The 24,868-nt window shown below is 38.7% G+C and overlaps 1 protein-coding gene across 1 annotated transcript in view; it reads right to left on the reverse strand.

Annotated features, from left to right (window-relative positions):
• Positions 1-23,834, reverse strand: part of TRPV6 (transient receptor potential cation channel, subfamily V, member 6) — a 28,100-nt gene extending 4,266 nt beyond the window's left edge. The window contains exons 1-11 of the mRNA XM_009998297.1: positions 23,704-23,834; positions 13,855-13,952; positions 13,215-13,337; positions 12,144-12,284; positions 11,506-11,604; positions 11,117-11,292; positions 10,116-10,262; positions 6,209-6,421; positions 5,817-5,903; positions 4,619-4,695; positions 4,153-4,318 (exon numbers count right to left, since the gene is read on the reverse strand). Of these exons, the coding sequence (XP_009996599.1) occupies positions 4,153-4,318; positions 4,619-4,695; positions 5,817-5,903; positions 6,209-6,421; positions 10,116-10,262; positions 11,117-11,292; positions 11,506-11,604; positions 12,144-12,284; positions 13,215-13,337; positions 13,855-13,952; positions 23,704-23,834 (1,458 nt within the window). The remainder of the gene's footprint in view (positions 1-4,152; positions 4,319-4,618; positions 4,696-5,816; positions 5,904-6,208; positions 6,422-10,115; positions 10,263-11,116; positions 11,293-11,505; positions 11,605-12,143; positions 12,285-13,214; positions 13,338-13,854; positions 13,953-23,703) is intronic.
• Positions 23,835-24,868: the final 1,034 nt, after the last annotated feature.

The raw sequence follows: 24,868 nt of genomic DNA on the forward strand, positions 1-24,868 counted from the left end.
CACAGGCCAGGATGCTGTTGGCCTTCCTGGCCACTTGGGCACACTGCTGGCTCATATTCACCAGCTATAAACCAACAGCCCCAGTTCCTTTTCTACTAGGCAGCTTTCCAGCCACTCTACCCCAAGCCTGTGGTGTTGCATGGGGTTGTTGTTGTGACCCAAGTGCAAGACCTGACACTTGGCCTCCTTAAATGTTATACAGTTGGCCTCATGGAACCAGCTTCTCCAGGTCCCTCTGCAGAGCCTTCCTACCCTCAGACAGATCAATATTCCTGCCCAAATTGGTGTCATCTGCAAACTTACTGCTGGTACACTCAATCTCCTTGTCCAGATAATTGATAAAAATATTAAACATAACTGGCACCAGCACTGAGCCCTGAGGAACACCACTTATGACTGGCCACCAGCTGGATTTAACTCTATTCACCACAACTCTTTGTGCCCAGCTATCCAAGTAGTTCTTTGCCAAGATAAGAGTACACCCATCCAAGCCATGAAAAGCCATTTTATCCAGGAGAATGCTGAGGGAAACTGTGTCAAAGTCTTTACTAAAGTCTAGGTAGATAACATCCATAGCCTATCCCTCATCCATAAGGCAGGTCATCCTGTTGTAGACAATGAGGTTATTCAAGCAAGACCTGCTTTTCATAAACCTGTGCTGACTGGGCCTGATCACCTGGTTGTCCTATATATGCCTCATGATGGCACTCAAGATAATCTGCTCCATAACCTTCCCTGGAACTGAAGTCAGGTTGGTAGGCCTGTAGCTGCCTGGATCTTCCTTCTGGCCCTTCTTATAGGTGGGTGTTATATTTCCTAATCTCCAGTCAGCTGGGACCTTCTTGATTAGCCAAGACTGCTGATAAATGAAAGAAATTGGCTTGGTGAGCACTTCTGCTAGCTCCTTCAGTACCCTTGGATGGATACCATAGAATTGTGTGTGTTAATGTGGTATGGCGGGCTGCTAAAAATTTCCCCTTGGATAATGGGGGCTTTACTCTGCTCCCTATCCCTTTCTTCCAGCTCAGAATGACTGGGTACCCTGAGAACAACTAGCAGTCACATTAAGTTATAACTGGGCATTGGCCCTTCTAATTTTCTCCCTGCATAGCCTAACAACATCTTTGCAGTCCCCCTGAGTTGCCTTACACTTCTTCCAAAGGCCATAAACTCACTCTTTTTCCCTGAGTTTCAACCAAAGGTCTCTGTTCAGCCAAGCTGGTCTGTTTCCCCTCTGGCTCATCCGTCTTTTAAGATCCTTTATGGCCTTTAAAATTTCTTTCTTAAAGAGTATCTGGCCTTTCTGGACTCCTTTGCCCTTCAGAACTGCCTCCTAAGGAACTCTGTCAACCAGTCTCCTAAACTGGCCAAAGTCTGCCCTCTGAAGTCCAAGGTAGCAGTTCTGCTGACCCCCCTCTTTACTTTTCCAAGAACTTTTCAGTTTCTCTCTCTAGCATTTCATTATCACTATGCCCAAAATGGCTTCCAGCCATCATATCACTAACAAGTCTTTCTCTCTTCACAAGCAGAAGGTCCAGCAGGGAGCCTTCCCTAATCGGTTTGCTCACCAGCTGTATTAGAAAGTTATCTTCCACATGATCCAAGAACCTCCTAGGCTGTTTCCTCTCTTCTATATTCTTTTTCCAGTAGACATCTGGTAAGTTGAAGTGCCCCACAAGAACAGTGGCTAACAATTGTAAGACTTATCCCAGTTGCTTATAGAATATTTTGTCTGCCTGTTCATCCAGGTTGGGTCTTGGCCTCCTTAAATGTTATACAGTTGGCCTCATGGAACCAGCTTCTCCAGGTCCCTCTGCAGAGCCTTCCTACCCTCAGACAGATCAATATTCCTGCCCAAATTGGTGTCATCTGCAAACTTACTGCTGGTACACTCAATCTCCTTGTCCAGATAATTGATAAAAATATTAAACATAACTGGCACCAGCACTGAGCCCTGAGGAACACCACTTATGACTGGCCACCAGCTGGATTTAACTCTATTCACCACAACTCTTTGTGCCCAGCTATCCAAGTAGTTCTTTGCCAAGATAAGAGTACACCCATCCAAGCCATGAAAAGCCATTTTATCCAGGAGAATGCTGAGGGAAACTGTGTCAAAGTCTTTACTAAAGTCTAGGTAGATAACATCCATAGCCTATCCCTCATCCATAAGGCAGGTCATCCTGTTGTAGACAATGAGGTTATTCAAGCAAGACCTGCTTTTCATAAACCTGTGCTGACTGGGCCTGATCACCTGGTTGTCCTATATATGCCTCATGATGGCACTCAAGATAATCTGCTCCATAACCTTCCCTGGAACTGAAGTCAGGTTGGTAGGCCTGTAGCTGCCTGGATCTTCCTTCTGGCCCTTCTTATAGGTGGGTGTTATATTTCCTAATCTCCAGTCAGCTGGGACCTTCTTGATTAGCCAAGACTGCTGATAAATGAAAGAAATTGGCTTGGTGAGCACTTCTGCTAGCTCCTTCAGTACCCTTGGATGGATACCATAGAATTGTGTGTGTTAATGTGGTATGGCAGGCTGCTAAAAATTTCCCCTTGGATAATGGGGGCTTTACTCTGCTCCCTATCCCTTTCTTCCAGCTCAGAATGACTGGGTACCCTGAGAACAACTAGCAGTCACATTAAGTTATAACTGGGCATTGGCCCTTCTAATTTTCTCCCTGCATAGCCTAACAACATCTTTGCAGTCCCCCTGAGTTGCCTTACACTTCTTCCAAAGGCCATAAACTCACTCTTTTTCCCTGAGTTTCAACCAAAGGTCTCTGTTCAGCCAAGCTGGTCTGTTTCCCCTCTGGCTCATCCGTCTTTTAAGATCCTTTATGGCCTTTAAAATTTCTTTCTTAGAGTATCTGGCCTTTCTGGACTCCTTTGCCCTTCAGAACTGCCTCCTAAGGAACTCTGTCAACCAGTCTCCTAAACTGGCCAAAGTCTGCCCTCTGAAGTCCAAGGTAGCAGTTCTGCTGACCCCCCTCTTTACTTTTCCAAGAACTTTTCAATTTCTCTCTCTAGCATTTCATTATCACTATGCCCAAAATGGCTTCCAGCCATCATATCACTAACAAGTCTTTCTCTCTTCACAAGCAGAAGGTCCAGCAGGGAGCCTTCCCTAATCGGTTTGCTCACCAGCTGTATTAGAAAGTTATCTTCCACATGATCCAAGAACCTCCTAGGCTGTTTCCTCTCTTCTATATTCTTTTTCCAGTAGACATCTGGTAAGTTGAAGTGCCCCACAAGAACAGTGGCTAACAATTGGAAGACTTATCCCAGTTGCTTATAGAATATTTTGTCTGCCTGTTCATCCAGGTTGGGTGGTCTGTAACAGACTCCCACCATGATATCTGCCTGATTGGCCTTCCCACTGATTCTTAAGCATACCCACTCAACCTGATTGTCACCATCATTAAGACCTAGGCAATAAAAACACTCCTTAATATACTCCCCAGTGCCTCTCCTTCCTTGTCTATTTCTTCTGAAGAGTTTGTAGCCACAGCACTACAGCTGTGTGTCATCCCACCATGGTTCCATGAAGGCAATCAAATTGTAGTTTATCAGCTGCACAATGGCTTCCATGTCCTCCTGTTGCCCATTCTGTGTACATTGGTGTAGATGCACTTCAGTTGGGCTCTTGATTCCACCACGTTTCTGAGGGAACAAGACCTAATTCCTACCTGATCATTCTCAGGTGCTATCATGGTTTCCATCCCATCAATAACCCTGGCATATCTCTCAACTTCCTACCACCACTGAGACAGCAGAACACAGACCTTGCTGGCACAGTGTCTCAAAAAAATTGGTGTGACTCCCCATGGCTTATCTCATTTAAAGCTCTATCAATGAGCCCTGCTAATTCCTGTGCTAAAATCCTTTTACCCATTTGAGACAGGTGTACTCTGTCGGTCGCCAGCAGGCCTGGTGTCATGTAAAATGACCCATGATCAAAAAATCCAAAATTCTGCTGGTGACATCAGCCTTGGAGCTAGGTATGATCTGATGACCCTTCCCATTCCTTCCCTCATCATTCCCTGCAACTGAAACGACTGAAGAGAACACTACTTGCAATCACTTGTTCCCCCTGTCTGCAGATAGGCATCAGGATTTGTGCAACAAGCCTATAATGGTTGTATCTTATACCTTCTGGATCATGATGGTAAAGGGTCCAAGCATCTGGAAGCCTCGTGCGAAGTACATGACATTGCACCATCCTAGCACCAGGGCAAAGGACATGGGCACCACCTCACCAGTTGTGCTGGTGAGACGCATCACCATGGTTACTAGAATCATGCAAGCATATGTGATGCTGAAAAGGAAGAGGAAGAGACAGTGAAAAAGGTTCAGTAAAGGAATCTTTTTATTTTATTTTCAAAAATTCCAAGACAGGCACATATAGCCACTATCTCCATAGGCAGAGACTCCTCAGCACTGTCAACTCTACCTGTCCACTCACCTGGCTTTCTACACACCAGTTGAGCCAGTAAGAGAAATAAATCAAAAAAAGGAATACTCTAAAAAAATTTAGAAAGTCGCTGTTTTGGCAAAAGACAGCAGTGGGAAAATTAGAGGCAATACATTTATTAGACTTAAAAAGTGGTGAACTTACACAATTATGTGGAAAGGCCCTCCTAGGATGGTTTGTCCAAAGTATTTTGCTGCTCCAACTCTCAGGATATCTGGGATCTAGGAGAGATATTTGATTGACTTTAGGACTTAGATGGATTCCAATATACTATAAAACATCATGGTAACCACAGATATTCACAGAATCTAAGGGCCAGCTGCATTTGCTTTGTTTGCTGATTCACAGTAATTTCTACATGATTTCTCCAGTACTTTAAAAACAGAATGATTGAGTCAGCTGGGTCCATCTCAGGATGCAACAGAGACTGCTGGAACATCTAAGAACAGCTGGGCCTTTGGTATGTGGCAGAGAGGTGTTGCAGCACAGAGCTGTGAGCCTGAAGTTCATATAGATTACTGAGAAGAAAGCAGACAAACAGCTAAGCCTCAGCACAGAAGACAAAAAAGACCCTCTTGGGGAATCAAAGGAGTCTGTTATAATTCTCACTGTGTTAGTTGTAGTGTAGCCCCAGAGTCCTGATGAAACACAGGAAGAAGGACCTGTTCTTCTGGAACATATATGGGCAGACAAAAAGCTGTTTACAAGCCCCGTTTTATTTCAGTTCTCCCTGGCATCATCATTTGAGCTTTCTCATAGAGAAGTTTCAGTCTTATATTTCATACTATAATACAAATTAAGTGGAGCATGTACTTGTTCTCATTTTAAAAATTTTCCCATGGTAAAGAGAATACCTAAACATGTCCACCTCAGAACTCTGGTTGAGTAAGGCTTCATTGATAGGTCCATAAAGTCACAGGTCTACAATTAAATATGAATTTTCTGTGTGTGTCCAGAAATCACTTCACCCAACACCCCTGAACACGAGTATTTTAGAGTACTGGGTGAAGAAGCTCTAAGAATCTCTTGTAACAGCTCGGATTCAGCTGGAACCACAGATGGTGCTAACGGGAACTGTGGCATTACCCTGCAGATGGTATTTGAGAGTGCAGTCAGCTCTAATTGCTTCTTCCACACCTGGAGTCTTACTAGTACATTGTTACAGTCTGTGCTTCATCTAATACACACTGTTGACAGTGTCTATTGCCATAGATATATATATCAGATCACTTAGACTAAAAAAATAATCCTTATTAAATTGTGAGCACAAAGTTACATTTGTCTAGTAAGTAAAATCCGTCTTGGTTAAACTCAAGATTATATAGCTCATAGTTTCTCTTACCTCAAGGATCAAAATTACTATAGCTCCAATGACTGTGATCAGCTCTCCCACCAGTCTCAGCTCATCCTCATATGTAATATATGATTCCTGGGTGGGGGAAAAAGGAAAAAAAAAAAAAAAGAAGTGAAAGAAAATTTAGAAAGAGGATGGGGAAATAGAAGGCTCACTGTTAGTGTAATAAACATGTCTAGGCCTGACCAGCCCAGACCCAGCAACAGAGAACAAGGCATACTCAATCTTCTTCACTCGACAGAGTTCCACAGCTGGTGGAAAGAGAGGAGGACAGCTACGACTGCTGGCAACTGGGCAAGACTTGGACTTTCCGACCAAGTAGCTTAGAATAGAATTGCCCAATGCTGCCTATAGGGCTCTGACTCCTACAGACACAGTACCTGCAGCATTTTCTGGACATAGATTGTATTGTCTCTGCTGCTTGTTTTGTTGCCTGTTCGGGGTTTCAGCGGTCGGTAGACACAGCACATAGTGAAGCAGACCATGTAGAGCACATAGAATAAAGCCAGGAAACAGAAATAGGGACGACCATACATATTCCACTTCAGGCTCACCAGCTCCTTCACAGGTGTTAGGTCCAAGATCTGGCGTGCCTGAGAAAGGTAGAAGAAATTAATGGCCATAAGAACATTTGTTTACAAGGATCATTCAATCAGTTTCCTGGGAGAATGTTAACAAACCATCCTTACCTACTCTATTCAGTATTAGAAAGCTGAATATATTTTGCAAAGAGGGATGTTTGAGTGGGTTTGGATTTGCTCAGTTTGCCAGTAAAGAACTTTGATAAAAAGCAGAAAATTTATCCTGCAGAGAACAGCTTTTGAGTACCAGTGGGAAGTGTAAGAGAAGCATGTTAGATACTGGAATAAGTTTTTCTGTGTAGGTGTTGACACATATAAACACTTGAGACATGATCAAGGTCCACGATTGCAAATATTTGATGTTACAGAAAATTATTATTATTATGCTGTTATTATTGTTACAATTATTAATGCATATTAGAGGTGGGCTAACTTTACAGTATCAGAAAGTTTCTAAAACTGATGAACAGTAGTGATTCAAATATGTGCAAAACTACTTCAATTCACAGATTATCTTTTACTGGAATAAATTTTTAAGAATATTTTGTGTTAAGCAAGACAGCACAGTGCACTTTACAGCAGACAGATGGTGTCTGCACAAAATACACGCCATTATTTTAACATAGAGACAAAAAAATAAATAAATTGGCTTCCATTTTCTGGTACAGAAATAAGTTTCTGCACAACCCGGTGAAACTCACCCAGGTTTTTTTTCTTTGAATTGGAGTTCTGCGATTACACATGTATGCTAACATTGGTTGTAACAGCTATTTCTATCAACTTTTGTACCCTTTGTGGAAACTCTTAATCTCTAGGAAACATATGAAAAGGTCCTTTAGACCATTAGCTCTCTGAAAAAACAACATGCATGTTACCTTGATTTAACAGACAACTAAGCAGACAATTTTGGAAAGACCTCCAAAGTTCCTTTATTTCTGGTTAAATGCAGCCTGTTAATGGACTGGATTTTCAAACGTTTTCACTAATCAGCTATGATAATGAAAACTGTGGTATAACCAGTGAGATATACTGTGAAAAAAAAAAACACAACAGGGTCTTTCAATTTACTTCCTTTAGATATCTTGTTCAAAGTTTTGGGCCTTCTGTTTAGAATGTCATTGGAGCAGGTCAAATATATCTAGAAGACATTGAACACTGCTAATACATGTCTCTGAGTTTTGCTGCTGGGATGAAAACTGTAAAACTTGGAAAGATCAATGTCACTCCACTCTTTTTAACTGTTTTCCTATGACTAGATGAAATGGTGCTACATGAACTGTCTAATAAATGCCATTGCTTTTTCTTACAAACTTTGCCTCATCTGTGTCCTTAGAGTATCAATACTACAAGTAACCCTATCACATAACTTTATGTACCAAAAGGAGGTATATTCATTAGTGATGTACTTGTCCTAATAATTTTCTCCTTGTAGGCAATAGGGTCCCACAGACTGCCATTAAGTTCACCTAAGGTGTAAATTTCTTTCTCGAAATACTGAGTTACTTACACTTCTCTATCAGCCACATGTAAAACTTATGGAATCCATATTCCTTAATTAAACAACTCAGTGAGAAATACTAGATGGGATTAATCTAGCCCAAGTGCACTTCTTTAGTAGCTTAATTTTTCCAATATGAACACCAAAAATGGTGTGCAAAAAAGTAATTACGCTCAAGCCCATCCAAAACTAGATGCTCTGCTTAGTAAACTAGTCCATGAAGAAAGAATGAACCACATGGGGGATAAGTTAATTTTAGTGTTTAATGCACTATTGGGATATATTCAAAGCTGTAGTGGCAAGAACATGACGCTGATATTAATAACATGAAATACTAGGGTCTTTTCATATGGACTTTTTTGAAAAGAAATTTGCCTAGTGGTCATAAACTACGGAGTTCTATTGCAAGGAATTATGTTCCACAGAAGTGACAAATGTTATTTTCAAAGTCAACAGATGATACTGACTCAGGTTAGCATGGCCTCCAAGATCTGCAGTAGCTGAAGAGCTCATTCTCTACTTTGGAATCATCAAATGGAACACCTTGAAATATATATTTTTAATTATATTTTTCATTCAGTTGTAAACCATATTCTGTTAAAGTGAAAGTAAAACACAGACATTTTGCTTTATAGGCACCTGCAAGCCCAGATAATCAGCATGGATTTTCTGTCATCTCATTATAACTGTTTAGGGTCTGTTCTCAATCTGGAAGAAATCAGTATAGCTGAACTGAAGTTATAATTGTAATGATTTTCTGGAGTTGAAGAGTGAGCCTGTAGTCCGTTGTCTGTCTTCTCTATGTGGGAAGTGGGATTTCTATTGATGTACATACCAAGAGCCTAGAAACAGGACTATGGCTGGCATGTTTATGTAGGATCATAGTTGCTTTGTAGGTCAAGAGGATCAGTTTACTACAGAGACAGTCAAAAGCAATCAGATTCAGCTACTTTAAGACAGTCAGTGTTATTTCATTTACAGTTTCTCTGCCTACAAAAAAGGGAAGAATTTATCTGGCTATTCTCACAGGAAAAATGCAGAGTTCACATGAGCACTAAGCTACTTTTCCAAGAATTCTTTCTGAGGTTCCCAAGTACCAAAATGTCAACAACACCTTTCTGTAAAAGTTAAGCAAAGGCAAACATATAATTGATTGGAAATTAACCTGAGTTCTCTGGTGGTATTTTGGATTAAAAAAAAAAAAAGGCTAACAACTAAATTTTATCTGAAAACCTTTGAAATGTTTGTGTGTGTGTGGACATAGAAGTGAGGATGACAGAATATTCCTGTTAGTGCAGCAATACATGCCTTTTGTCACGAATGACTTAGGATAACAAAATTGGAACATTTTTCCAAATGAGATTAGCACTTGCCTAAGGCTCTGTAGCTTGTGTTAAAAACATCACATTTAAAGTTTCTGCATTAATATCTAGGAGATAATTAATTGAATAATCTATAACAAGCCTTCCTCCATGTTGTGCAAATCCCTCTAGTAGCTGAAACTTCTGTTAGAGAAGTTTGCCTAAAATTTTGATAGATGGAAATAATACAGGATGGGTAGAGTGTGCTAATTAAAGTATATTCTGATTAATTTCCTATTCTATTAGGATTATTTAAGGTGATTACAACTTACAGTACCTGAAAAGTAATCAGCAGACCTGTCTAAGCTTGCCACTGCACTATGTTATTTTTATCTTAGTGATCCCTTTACATGTTTTAGAGCGTGCAGTAGAGATAATTCACCTACTTTGAGTCATAACCTAGACAAGCAATGTCATTAAATGAAGGGAAGAATAATAATGAATAATTTTAAAATGCATTCCAGTTTAGGATTTCTGAATACAGTTGTCTGACAGGGACATTGTGAAATTTAATGAGTATCTAGCAACTTGCAAGAGTTACTCTACAGCTACTTTTTACTACTATCTTTGAGCCTGGCTAAAGAGAGAAAATCCTTTACTGAAGAACACAAAGTAATTTCCTGTAGCTTGCTCATAGTTCTTTCAATCATTTGCAACTTTCCCTCAGCAGGAGAAATTGTGTAGAGCATCAATTGTAGCCAGATCATTATGAAGCTGCTACATTTTATGTATTCCCTGTACTTGCTTTATAGATAACATAAAAGTGCTTGAACCTTCAAACTCATCATTCATCCCCTTTCATAATCACCATGGTCTGCACACAGAAAGCATGTGATGCCCACAGTACCTCTCTCTTCTTTGTTGAGACAATGAGCTCAAGGAAGGACTGATCTTCAGCCCAGGAGTCAATCTCTGTGAGATCATAGAGCACAGTGGTCAAAGGGCCAAAGGACCAGAGATTGTGTTTCCGCTTCTGCATGAAGTATTGAAACATCTGAGGAGAAAACAAGGGGGCAGGGGATATCAGAAGATTTCCAGTATATATTGTACTTGCGATGAAAAAAAAAAATGAAGTTGTTAAAAACCCTTAATTACAATGTATTTTCCTGCACCTTGCTAGTTGTTGTGGTTCTTGTATCTCTCAGAAACAACTAAATGAAGGAACTTCTTCTGACTCCCCTTTGATTACTAGCTCATGTTTGAGGTAAAAGATGAGTGATTTCTATTTTAAATTCTGATCAAATTGCTGAAGTTATTTGACAGAGTTGTACATCTTGGCATTAGATTACATATGGAATTGTATATTGGTTAGAAAAAAAAATATTCTTGTATACCCTTCTACAAATTATCAGGAAAGAAGTCTTCTACTAAAGAAACACTAACCATCTTTGTCTTTTTGTTGAAGGGAAAGATGAGAGTATACATTAAATATTGAGTTCTTGACTATGAATAAATGTCTGTGGATACCTGAAGAAGTTTCCTGTGTCTCCCATTTAGATTAATGAAATCTAGACAACAAAGACAATAATTTCAGTCAGACCTTAAAAAAATTACTTGGAGTGTATCTTTCTGTTAATATCTGCTTAGCTCAAATGCTTCAAATATTGAGTCAAAATATCTATTCTTTAAGCACTCATTTCTTTCATTAGGATAAAGAAATTTGTTATACAGGCTTTCTGGTCCTACATGAGACTTTGGGAAAAAACAACCAAACAACACGAAGGGGACTTGTTATGTAGCTTCTGCCCACTAAGAAACATGCACAAACCTGCTTGGTCTGGATATTTCAAGTTCTCTATTTCTGTATATTGTCTCTTGTAGGAAGGCAACGCTGTCACTTAAACTCACCACAGTGTTGCCCTCAACTCCAGCCAGTTTGAATGGAGTAAGCCCCTCATTGTTAGGAATCAATTCAAGTGATCCTGGTCCCTCTTTGTTCCTGTCGTAGGAAAGTATCAGGCTGTACATGTGACAAGCAAATGTCTTATTAGGTTGGAGAACCAGGATGTGAAGAACAGTGTTACCTATAAAGGAAGCAGACCAAATAAAGTACAGAGAATAGCTCAGCCCTGTCTAAAGACTGGCAATTGACTCATCATGTTAATGGTGGCTTTAATTTTCCTCATCCCACAGCTTTTTGTAGAAAGAGAAAAAGAATGTGCATACACAGATGACAGATTTTTATTCGAAGTGTCCTGATCCATTGTATGCAATTGACTAGGTCCCACAGCACATACCCAGGTAATCTTGAGCTCTAATATCAGCTCCATTTTCAATGAGCAGCTGTACAATTTCCTCATTTCCCACACAGGCAGCAAATGATAAAACATGCTCTCCTGCAAATAAAGGAATATGGAGAAAAAAAACATTTAAACCCTAAGAGACAGGAGAGGTCAAAGCACTCTGAGAGAAAGCTATACATGCTATGAAAACAGAAGTTATGAAAGGAAGATCTACTTCATGTAACATGTAAATTTCCTATCCCACTTCTCATCCTATTCAGAAAGGAAGAAAAGACCTTCCCCACAATAACAGGAAATAGTATTCTTTCCAGATTATTTTCGTAAGAAGATTCACAAGTAAGTTGCAGTATGTGCTGCTAGGAACAAATTAAATTATAATTCTTATGTAGTAAATATTTTTGCATACACGTAAATATATAAAATGTGTATGATTTATAAATTTCTATTTCTGTATATTAACATACTCAGATAGAATCTTCCTGTCTGCTAAAAGGTTTGTGACTGATGACACTTGAAAACAGGGGCCTCTGCTTATCCAGTTTAGATGAGGACTAAAGGAAACTTCCTTTCTATTCCCTCATCACTCTGCTGGTTCCCTCCCACAGCACCAAGGAGAGAGGATAAGACTGTACCGAAATAGAGAAGGTTCTGGGAGCTGCGCCTGAAGAAGTGCCCAGTGGCCTGTGCTGTGCAGGCATTGGCCCCTCTCTTGAGTAATGCTTTCACCAAAGTGATGTTCTGGTTCACAGCTGCAATGTGGAGAGCTGTCTGCCCTGTAAGACAGGAATAAAACTTTGCCTACCAAGAAAACAACTTCAGGCTGATCAGTAGCCTGCAGTTCACATTTCACTCACGGTGAAACTAAGTTTTTTAGAACTGCATCCATTATGGCTATAGGATTTTGCTTTGAAGTTCTCCCTGTTGATTGCAGAAGGTTGGACTACAGATTTTCCACAGGTCCCGTTCTATTTAAACTTTTTATTAATTCATTAAAACTGACTTTACAATCTGCCAAAAAATACCCAACAACCCACATGATGCATTCTCTAGAATTTTTTTCTGGGGGAAAACAAGACATGCTACACTCTCCTGGGAAGCATACTGAAAGCTAACATCCATCATGGGACATGAAGGGCAGGTCAAGACCAAGCTTCCAAAGAATACTTGCTCTAATCCATCAAAGTAGGTATTAAAGTGTTAAAAATCCTCTAACTATTATTTTAGTGGTTTCAGGACTCTGACATTTCTGTGTAGTCAGTAAAAATAATTATTTAAAAACCTGGCTCAGGGTGTAGACTCAAAAACAGTGGCCACATTTGCTTTCAATCCCTATTCTTTGTCAACCAAAGAACCATATTTCTCCTTTCAAAGGAGATCAGTAAAGTGCCCCCTTTATTACACATGACTATGGCCAAAAGCAAACTGTCCATAACCTTGCAATCCCACTATAGAGAACAGGCCCACCTGTGGTTAAGGGTTTGTCAATTATGCATTTGCATGTTTTCACATGTATGTATTTGCATTTAATATAATTCCACATTCCATATATGGTCAGGAGCAATTTGTATATTAGTTTTACTATGTAACAGTTTAGCAATATATTGAACCAGGAACAGTATAAGCCACTTTCCTAAATGCACAGGTATTACTTCATCTCTCCTGCTGCAGAGAATCCTGCCCATCCTCATTTCCTGAGTTGTTACCTTCATAGAGCTCTGATGTCATCCTCTCATTGACAAGCTCAGGAGCTGCTTCCATCAGAGCCACTGCAGCCTCCACATTATTGTACAAGGCAGCAACGTGAAGGGCAGTCTCCCCCACTGCACCTAAAAACAGTAGAAGAAGCACTTGAGTCATCTAGATGTTCAACTGTATGGGACAGAAGCAGAAGTGGCTCTGTTGGGGTGGAGAATTACAGGAGTGCTAGTTCCTCCCCTGAGTACTGCCAGGTCTCTCCTCATCATCTGACAAGCTAACAGACACATAACTGCATAATTTCTGTCCTTCATCAAATCTGACAGCTGAACAGAGACTTCAGGAGTTTTTAAGTGACAGCAGACAGGTGTGAAATGAACAAGAACATAGCCATTCTACTGAAGAACTTTTACAGTAAACCACCTCACTCAGTCCCTCTAGAAAAAAAGCTCATTTGAGCTGTAAACCTTTGATCTTCACCATTCCTGTAGGGTCTGATGAGCTCTCCAAATCAGAAAACTCACTTTGTTGCAAAGCTGCTGACATACAGTTAAGAAATTTGAGTCTGCTAATGCAAATACTATTCTACTAATTGTAGCAGACTCTTACCTTCCACAAAAAATCATTTATCACAAATAACTAAGTTACCTCTCTGATAGATATCACACGTTCCATCGGTGAGTAGTTTCCTAATGGCTGGGAGATTGTTCTCTTTGGCAGCATGGAGGAGTGGGGATTCCCAGATCCTGTAGTCAAGAAAAAGTGGGTGCTAAGAAACACAGTCAAAAACATGGTGCCTCCCTCCAGAGCTAGCATGGCCTTTGCTTGACACAGTTCGGATCTTCAGTATTTTCACAGAAATATCTGTAATACACACTTACCATCTGAGGTGTTTTTTCAATGAAAAACAAAACACACCCCACAAAAAACAAAACAAACCTACACCTGGCAAAAGCAGACAAATGCAGTGCTATAAACCCAGGTAGTCAATAATCTCTTCACTTACTGATGCTTAACTATATGGTGACAGCAGAGGGAAAGATAGGAGAAAATAGTAACCTAAATAATTCTGGTTTATATAGCCCCCGTTTTGAAGCACAGAAGATAGTGAACAATGGGTCATTTGATGCCCTTACTGCCAGTAGACGAGTTACCTCAGGAGCCAGGAAAAGTCAGCAGCTTTTTTATACAGGACAATAAATTAAAAGATGGTCACCAACTTAATTACTTCCTCAATGGGTGGAAAAGGAAAACTAAAACAAGAATTCCCTTTGTATCATAGCAACAATTCCTATGGTGTAATTAAAAGAATGAGCTCTGAAATGTAGCTCCTCATTATACACTGTTACGAGGAAAAAAACTGAAAGCTTAGCTATAATATTTTTTTCTTGTCTGCTGAGAAAATTAAGGAAATTGTTGAGAACTGAGATGTATGCTTGTCCAGGGAAAGGGCATGCCATCCAAAAAGTTCCAGACTGAATGGTTCACTTATAGTCAAAGCCATTGTATCTTCCAGGAGGATCTGGGTTATTTCAGTAGATCCTTGGGAAGTACAGTCAGCAAACTCACTACAGCAATGTGCTTTGATGCAAACAGTAGGTCAAGGGAGGTGATCCTCCCTCTCAGCTCTGGTAAGGCCATACCTAGAGGTTTATGTTCAGTTGTAGGATCCTCAGTACAAAAGATATATGGAACTACTAGAGAGAGGTCAGTAAAGGGCCACAAAGATGACCGTGGGACTGGGACATCTCTTATATGAGGAAAGGCTGAGAGAGAGAGCAGAAGCTGGAGAAAAGAAGGCCCAGGCAAGATTCATATCAATGTGCTTTGAGCAGCCTGGTCTAATGGGAGGTGTCCCTGCCAATGCAGGGTGGTTGGAGCTAGATGATTTTTTATGTTCCTTCTAACCCAAAGCATTCTGTGATTCTATGATCCCATGAGTACCTAAGGGAGGGTACAAAGAGTTACCTGCAATGTCTGCTTGCTTAGCATCCAAATAAGCATTGCCAATGTTCAAATTGAAGAGTTGGACACTCAAAAATCACAACAAATAGAGCAAAATCTACTAATTTATTATAAATAATTATGTTATCCTCAAATATTTTCAGATTTAGATTTTAATTCATAAAAAGTGTATTGGGGTGGGTTTTTAATTTTGGTTTTATACAAATAAAGAATTCTAAGTTGCCCAAATTCAGGAGCTAAAGATTTAAAGGGAAGAAAGACCATCAAACAGAAAGGAACAAGTTACTTCTCATGAATTTTCAGTATGATTAAGAAAGAGATTCCTCCCTTCAAACAGGGTAAGTTCAGTTTTTGATCTCTGTTCAGAAGCAAATTTTGTGCTTTTATCTCATGTCTACTTTCTTGTAGTACAGATGTATAATTTGCTCTTAATTATCTAGCATGGCTCAGGTCAAGTTGTAACATGGAATAAGTCCAAGGAACACAGTAGAACAATGACAAATTCAAGCTGATAAGCACTAGAAGAACATCAGCCTGCCTTCATTTTCCTATCAGTCCCAGTCTGTCCTTTTACTACAATCTAACAAGAGCCAATAGACTGGACAAGAGCCAATAGTCTCACACACAAAAAAACCCCCGAACAACCAAAATATGTGGGGGAGAAAAAATAGTAAAAAAAACAACAACAAGTAAAATTAAAAAGAAAATAGTAAAACCATATATCTACAGATATATTCAATGTTTTCTCCTTGTGATGACCCAAATTTCTTCCTTGTATTATAGTATTATTTAGTTGCAAGATTTTTGAGATACAGTTTATAGGCAAATACAAAATAAAGCAATAGGTGCTTTGTACTAAGTGAAAATACTGACTTCAGAATATATTATTTATTAATATAACTCAATTGTAAGCCACAAGAAAACCCATATCAGAGAAAGAGAGAATATGGGCTGACTGCATAACATGTTTTAACAGACCTTCTGGTTATTATGTATAGGATAATTTAACAATAAAAATATAGGAAAGCAGGCAACATAAATTCTAAGGCTTACAGAAATATATATTTCTTCCTTTAAATTATTCTTTAAGAAGTAATGGATCAAAACTGGAAGAGGGGATATTTAGGTTAGACATTAGGAGGAAATTATTTAGCATGATGGTGGTAAAACACTGGCACAGGTTGTCCAGGGAAGTTGTGAAAGCCCCATCCCTGAAAGTGTTCAAGGGCAGGCTGGATGGGGCTCTGAGCACCCTGGTCTAGTGGGAGGTGTCCCTGCCCATGCAGGGGGCTTGGATCTAGATGATCCTAAGGTCCCTTCCAACCCAAACCCTTCTATGATTCTGTTATTCTATGAAAAACATAATTTTGAAGAAAAATAATAATTATTATTTTTTGATATGCCATTGTCTCTGGATTTAATCCACTTGAAATTTGCTAGTTTTTCATATCTTTATAGCAGAAAAATACTGACACAAATAAGAGAATTTGGGGGATAAATCAAAACAAAGAGAACCAGAATTAGACAGATAAGTAGGAATGATTTGAATACATGTAAACTAATGGGGACAGGATACAAGCAATTAAAGCGTAACGCAACAACACATTTATCATTCCATAAAATGAGTGTTTCCTGTTATCCACAGCATCCCCTTATCAAACTTACTAGAAAATAACTGAAGAACAAAGAAGAAATAAAAACATTCAGCATATACAGAACCATTCTGAGGTATTTTTATGTGTCATTCAAACTTAGCCTTGCTGCTTCTCTAGCTTACTCACATATCAGTTGTAATAGTTGCTAATTACATGAAATTTCATTTTGTATCAGACAAATAGAACAAAATAAAGAAGCACTCTGAGTAAAAGTTTTAAGATCCAGTATAATTGAAGCAATCTTGCAACCTCTGCTACAATTAGTATGTTGATGCTTTACTGGGTAGGCCTTTATCCCTCAAATGACCTCAGAGAGGAGGAAGGATTGAGTAAAAGTGTGGGAGGACATAAACACAATACATTTCTCACAAAATTCTCCAAAGCCCTTGTAAACAACTAATTAAATTACAAGCCTGCTAAGAGGAAAACACCTAATAACTGCTATCCTCAGGTTTCAGAAATTTAGGGCAAAATTGTCAAACCTTTCTACTTATTGTGAGAATCTCCAACTGGGATTAAAGCAGTAGAGATTTCAAGCCAAACAGCAAGCTGGGAAAGGACACAGAAATATTGACAAATGTCATGGCACACTGCCTCTGATGCCTCAAAGGTCCATGACTTACATGTTTATATCATATGCTTTTACTCATTTAATTTTCTGTCCCACAACTGGGGAAACATTTTACTCTCCTTTAAAACATACCGTTACAATTATAAACTATTTTTTAATACATTAATGTGCTGGACATATAAATGTCAAGTACTAGGTGAGCCAAATTTAACAATATTTAAAAAGTCGTGGGAATCTAGAACATTCAGAACATTTTAATGTCTTGAAGTTCTGCATATTTAACCAGTTTTCTTCCCGACCCATGAAACACAGCATGAATTGTACGTTTTACAACTCTATTCCCTGGAAGGAGAAGGTGGCTTTCAGAGAATGATTCAGCAGAGACCTGTTAAGACGCTCTGAGAAGATAATTCAGAACACCAAAGTTAAACTCCTGTTCTAGATCATTCTCTTCATCAGCTATGCCATCAAGGGACACTAAGCTCCTTATTTAGCCAGCTAAGCTAGGCCTGTAACATTAGGAAGTACTGATGTTGGCTTATAGGATCAGTTTAGGATAAGTGCAGCTACCTAGCTAACCAGTAGTTCTGATGAGCAATGAAAACCACAACAGTATCCACCTGGAAGTCCTCCTGGCTTCTTCTTACTGAGCTAAGGAATGTAGCTGTGTTGAACCACTTAGTAAGTCTTGATCATGCATTACTATCAGTTTTAACAGATGATTCAATAATATGTGCAGGAAGCTGTGACTTGTTTTTCAATATAGGTGAGTACAAAATCAGGAACACCCAAAAATCCATTGTGAAACAAAGAGAAGATAGAATGTAGGTTAGATTCTGACTGAGGGAATAACGTAAAAAGGTTAAGGAATTCACAAGCACTTTCTGTTAGCAATATTTACTCTTTCAGATTTACAGCTTCTTAAGCACTTCTTTTGGAGTGCATCCTGCTCATAACACTTATGAAGACATAAAGAATGCAAGGACGAGTCCATAAGCCTTAACTCTGTTATAAAAAGAAGAACTGGGATTCAGAAGATTATTCTTTTAAAACAAGGAAATATGTTAAATATGTGAACTGTCTGGACAACAACCAATCTAAATTTATTTTTCCAGACTGAGCTTACCAGAGATACAATGGATCTTCTCCTTCTTTTCCTTTCCCTTCTCAGATTCTATTCCTTGAGTCATTCACTATTGTTTGCTCTAGTTTAAGTTGGGCATCTCCTAGCTTCATGCTTTATTGCCATAGCCACATCAGCTGCTGAGGGTCTAAACAAATTCTTTTAACTCACCTATGCATTCATCACTAGGATATTATTTCAGCTTTCTTTTCTTTCCCTGTTGTGCTGCTCAGAATATCCATGGTCAATAATCCCTCACAAAATTGCCAAAGGAGATTAATTTTCTTCCTTTCTTCTGCTGACACATACATGTAAATGTGTGCAAGATTTCAGGAGAGCAGAGAAGTGCTCAGAAGAAGCTAACCAGCCAGAAAAAGGATTGATGCAACACCTAGCAAGATGCTAAAAAATCAGTTAGGAAGTAACAGCACGATGTGAAAAGAAGACAGGTAACTGGGGTTTGAGCAATCAAGACAGGGACAGGGTCAGCAAATTTCTTCAGCACTGACAGACAGCAGTATTCAACAATTAACTGGAACATCTTGTGTATGTCAAAGACCCTCCACCTGACAGTAAATAGAGCTTCTCTGGAAATAAATTAACCAGATTACTAATTACTGGTGCTACTAGACAAGCAACTGATAGCGAAGTCTTATCTCTTCAGATATTTATCTGTCCACCACACTAAGCAATAAAAATCTTGCTCTGTCACTTTCAACAGGGCAATCTCCTTGCATCAATCATTAAACTCTTTTTAATTCTGCATCTGAGACCATCCTAAGAATAATCCTATGCTAAACCTGGATTAACAGTTTAGCAGATGTTAGTTATTACTTATTATCACTGTTATTACAGTTATTATTATTACAGTTATTACTTATTATCACATTATTCATACAACAAATTTGTTCTGTGAAGCATAACCTCATCCTGCATCAAAACTTCCAAACATCTTCAATAGGAATTTCTTGCAGTTTTATTCTAGGTTGTTTTCCTCAGCCTGTATCTAATTAGTTTTCCCTAAATACTTTTTAATTTGGGGTGGGGATTTTTTTCCAGAGCATAAATTTCATGTTTACTTCTTCACAAGGAAACCTATAGCCAAGTTTGAGAAGACAAATATCTACATCTATGAGACTTAGGCACTCAGTCCAGATGTACATTGTTGGGAAAATGTCTGTTCTGGAGGATTTTTACACTTGTGAAATGAAGGAAGATTATTTTCCACTATCAGACTCCAAACTTCTATTAGGATGAGGGTGGAACAGCATAAGGAAAGACCGGAAATGCTGTCAGTGATGTCTTCGACTTCATTTTACATGTAGCAGCAGAGTTTCCAATAGGCTGTTCTTTGCATCTGAACTACTCAGAAGCACTATTATTGAAACCTATGACAAATTAAGAGATGGAACTGGGAGTTGGCATCTTTATTTCACTGTCACCTTTGGGAGCAAAGGAACCAATTAATACTGACAGGCACTGTGGATTTTGAGACAGGACAATCCTACGTTAATTTGTGCACTGAAAACTCAGTAATGTCAAATGAACAGCAGAATAGTGACATGTCTCATTCCCTACCAGCTTGAGAAAGATTTGTTTAGGATATGAAGGCTCTCTGTCTCTGTACAACTCTTAAGTAACTCAGTTTAATAGCATGAGGCCGAACTACTTTTGATTTATGCCATGTTTGTTTTCAGGTCAAGCAAAGCACTTTGTTAATATGTCTGTGGGACTAAAGAACCACACAAAAAATAATATAAAATTAGAAACTGATAAGCATATGAAGTTTTTATGGAGACGTGTTTGGAAAAAACATAGCTTTCTGCAAGTTAAGCAAACTGCCCCAAGCACTTCTAATGTATTATTATATAGTTAATTAATCTGTAAAAGCTCTTTGTTTTGATTTTTGGTTTGGTTTGTTTGGGTTTTTTAATAATACAAATTAAATGTTTTATTGTCATTAGAATAATTAGGCCTCAGAGCATTGCATGAAGGCCAGGTGATATCATTAATCTCTAAGCAGCAGCTGTGAAAGAGGAGTCACACAGAAGATACATTATTTAACACTCAACGTTTCAAAGGCAGGCAATAGCAAAAAGAAAAATATAATTGCCCTGGATCCACATAGTCACTTGCTCTTACTTATTTATTAGTTTGTTTTTTTTATGAAGACTGCAATTCTCATATGGTGGAATTTCTAAAAGTACATGCTAAGGAGATTTTGTTTACATTTCCTTATTATTATGAGAGCAATAGCTTTCATAATTTCTGGAAGATCTATTAGAGTGTGACAGGCATATAATTCTTCTTCACCTCTATCAGGGTTGAATTTTCATAAGTATTTATCTCTTTTTTTCCCCATTATTATGACCTATATTGGGATTTTATATTCATATGCCCCAGACTATGTAGATCCCAGAGTTTACTTCCAAAGATAATTCTTGAAAGGACATAGGACATGTCACCTCTGAACAGGACTCCACACTGAACTATAGGCTGTTTTGAAATGAGTCTTGAAAGAAAGAAATCAGCAGGGTAAGGCAAGATAAACTCAAAGTCCTCTTTAATATTATTAGATTTAATCACATTTTCTGACCATGGATGTCCCTTTGGGAAATGTTACACAGTGCAGGCTCAAGCCAAAGAAATCCCTCACTGTGGATAATGCTGATATCAACTGTCAACCAGATTCAAAGAACTATTACACTTGAGGAAAGAGAATGAATGGCAATTTCAGTGGTGAAGGTGAGAACTACTGAAATAGCTTTAGGTTGTCATCACCAGTTGTACGATGGGAAAGATCATTGCTCTTATCTTGCAGACTTTCTGTGTGCAGCCATAGCATACTAGTTAATAGTAATATATTTACCACTGGCTTTCAATAAGATAATAATAGAATGTAATTCCTGTTTATTACTGTATGTATTCCAGCACCATTAACACTAAGAAGAACTGAAGATGAAGCCAAAACACACTGAAACTCCATACAACAAAATTACAAGATGAAGTGAAACCACCCTTGGCTTACAATAGTTTTTTGCCACAAAAGCAAATGTTTTTTAAGAGTATATGCCATACACAAGTCACCACCAAAGGTTTTCCTTTTGTGTTTTTCTATCTGCACATAATTAAGAATATGAAAGCAATAAAACTAATTCCAGTCCCCTGCAAAACATCAGTTTTCTTCCTCCTCAAACTCTGAGCATCTCTGGGGACAAGAAAGGAAAGAGTACAGAAATAAGAGGGAGAAAGGGTCCTGTTCCACTTTAGGAAAAGCATATCCACATATTGGCACCGTGTAATTTCTGACTACCTAGCAGAAGAGTCATTTACGTTAGTTGAAAGCTGTGGGAAACATACAGACCTAAACCAAAAGAAATAATTGCGTCCCCATGCAACACTGATTTCACAGACAATGATAGTTTATGTGTTACTTGTGTTGCTACACAGAATTCATAAAGAAACACAGAATTGTTAGATCTGGGGACAGCTGCACTACAGTGATTTAAGTTTATGAAGAAGGGTTTATATGCCTAACTTTTTTTCTGTTTTCCTCTAGCAATAGCAACACACACGATGACCATGGGCAGGCAGCACATGAGTAATGAGGATTGTCCAGAAAAGAGAAGGTTGAATGATAATCTAATAGCAGCCTATGTGAAAGGGAGCAACAAAAACAAAGGGGCTAAATCCTTCTTGGTGACAGCTGATGGTAAAACAATTATAGCATCAAATTATTATTTTGGAGGTTCAGGTTGAACATTACAAAAAACCCCACCATTTTCACTAGGAAGTTAAAACACTGTAACAGGTATGTAAACGTAAAGTGGAATCTATATCCTGCAAGGCTTTCAAGACTGAGGTAGACTAAGCCAAGCAATGTGAGTGATCCATTGCTGGCAATAGTCCAGCTTCAAGCAGGAGGTTAGACAGAGACCTCCAGAGGTTCCTTGCACATCTCTATGACTTAAAAATGTAAAGACAATATTTTAATGGTAAAAATATTAATATATTTATACTTTTCTTTTGCACACATTCATTTGAATATTACAGAACCTGCTCAGAACTTATTTCCCAGTTACCTGTATTGCTTTTCAAAAACATACCAAAAGATAAACACTTCAGCATTCTTATGGAGACGCTGTTGTTCCCTTCCATTTTAAGTGTATTTATGTTTCACTGCTCTAAAGTAAAATAGAATGTGCTTTTGTTAGTTGGTCAGAAATTATGATATAGATATATAAGGTCCTTCTATAAAGACAGATATGTTCTTTCATCCCTCTTAAAGTACTATCCTACTTACTTCTATACGTGTGTGCATACATACATACATATGTACATACAGATAATAGAATTTCTCCAACTCATGCACCTTTTTGTCCCCAGAGATGTTCAGAGCTTTGTAAGAATAGAACAAACAAATATTACAAGGGACTGGAAACAATGTGTTCTTTAAGTACTGCAGTGTTTGTGCATGAAGAAATTACAAGAAACAACAAAAAACAGATTCAGCTGATTTCCATGAATACTCTTGCATTCCTGTGTGTGTAGGAAGTAAGCCTGCAGAGCAGTAACTTACAGCTTTGATTCAGTATTTACATGTGAAGATGCAGTAGGTCTTCTTGAGAATGTAACATACAAGAGGAGTCACCTGGGCCATAGGAGTGGGAAGGAGCAGTCTGACCCAGGAAGTGACTGACCACCAGAAAGTGGAATGACATTAAGTTTGCTCTATGCCACAATATTGGCAATCTTTAGAGAAACAGAAAGCAGAATCTTTGGAAAAAAAAAAAAAAAAGCCATCGTTTCAGCTGACTGCAGCACATATGTCACACACTCAATAACAACAAAAAAACAAACACCACCAACAAACCCTCATGCATTTTGTTGTGAGCTTTACTGATGAAGCAGAAAATACAAGCGGATACATTATTATTTTGTGACTGAAGTCCTGCACTCAAGGTAATTCGATTGCAACCTAGTAAACCCACCTGTGAAAGCTGATAAGATTGGAACTCCAGAAGCATTCCACCTTGAAAGAAGAAATCTGATAGAGAGAAGTGCTCCAGGGTTGTTTAAAGTTTATCTACTGGCAGAAAAGCCTGAGGGAAAAGAGTGAGGATCAGCTAGAAGCAGAGAGCAGCAGAAGAAAGGGAAGACAAGAAGACTGAAATTCACTGTACCTTTTCTGCTGGATTAAGTAGATTTCATCCAGATGTTTATCCCAGGATTTTTTGCCTTGCAGTTTCTGACTTAATCCATTCCAGATCCGGAAGTAGAAAGGCTTGCTATCCCCAAATAAAGGTACCCCCATAGCACGTTCCTTTTTCTATCTTGCCTAGCTGCCTGAAAACTAGCAATCCCTGCTCTGAAAAAAAAAAAAAGTCAGGGAAAGCTCACTATAGGTGACCACTCCTCTGCCCCCAGTTTGTTACTTACAGAGGAGATTGTCTGTCAGCTGCATCAGCTGATCAAAGTACATGTAAAAACACAAAATAAAATCACTTGTCCCTAACAAACATACCTTGAACCTCATCAAGTACTTAGTTTCCAAAATAGCCCAACCCAAAGGTGTGTCTGATTTAGAAGCTGCTCACCAGCAGCCTTACCCCTCACAAGGACCCTATACAGCACCGAAGAATTCATACAGCACCAACGTCCTAGGCTTCTGGTATTTCATTTCTGGAGTCTAAAATTTAGAAGTAATCATCCTCCTTATATATCCTTGAGCTCCTCTGGAAATCAACATCTAAACAATTTTGAAATAGACAGCTGAACAAGTCAAGCAGAACAGCTTTTAGGTGAGTGAACATGTGGGAACGTGCCCTAAAAGATACTGTGCTCTGGGAAGGTAGTGTAGAGGAGGACACACCTCCCACACCAACTGTCTGCAAATCCTATTAAAGAAATTATCATTATAGACTCCACCTTCTCTGAGTCAAACAAAATCACCTTACCTCACAAGTTGGATTCAGAGTTTATATAGATTAATGAGTAAACCTTGTATATTTAATTTTCCTTTAATGTTCTAAAATATCTCATTGTTTCTTCACATTTCTTCCAGGAAAGCTTGTTCAGGAAAGGGATAAAAATTTCTATTTAACAAAACACAGGTTTTGGTATAGGAAAACATAATCAATGTCATGGGGGGATGTCTGCAGAGCAGTAGAAAAAATATCAAAATGAAGAGAGGAGCCACAGTTCTTGTGAAGAAGCTGGAAGCTATGCAGGAGAAAGAGAGAAGAGAAAACAAAACAAAACAAAAGCTTCTCGTTTCTAATCTTTCTTTCACTGAAGACCTCTCCTAATATTCTTGCATCTTGAATCAACAGTAATGTCCCTTCATTC

This window comes from Chaetura pelagica, unplaced genomic scaffold (assembly GCF_000747805.2).
Source record: "Chaetura pelagica isolate M959 unplaced genomic scaffold, ChaPel_1.0 scaffold120, whole genome shotgun sequence".
NCBI classification, from domain to species: Eukaryota; Metazoa; Chordata; class Aves; order Apodiformes; family Apodidae; genus Chaetura; species Chaetura pelagica.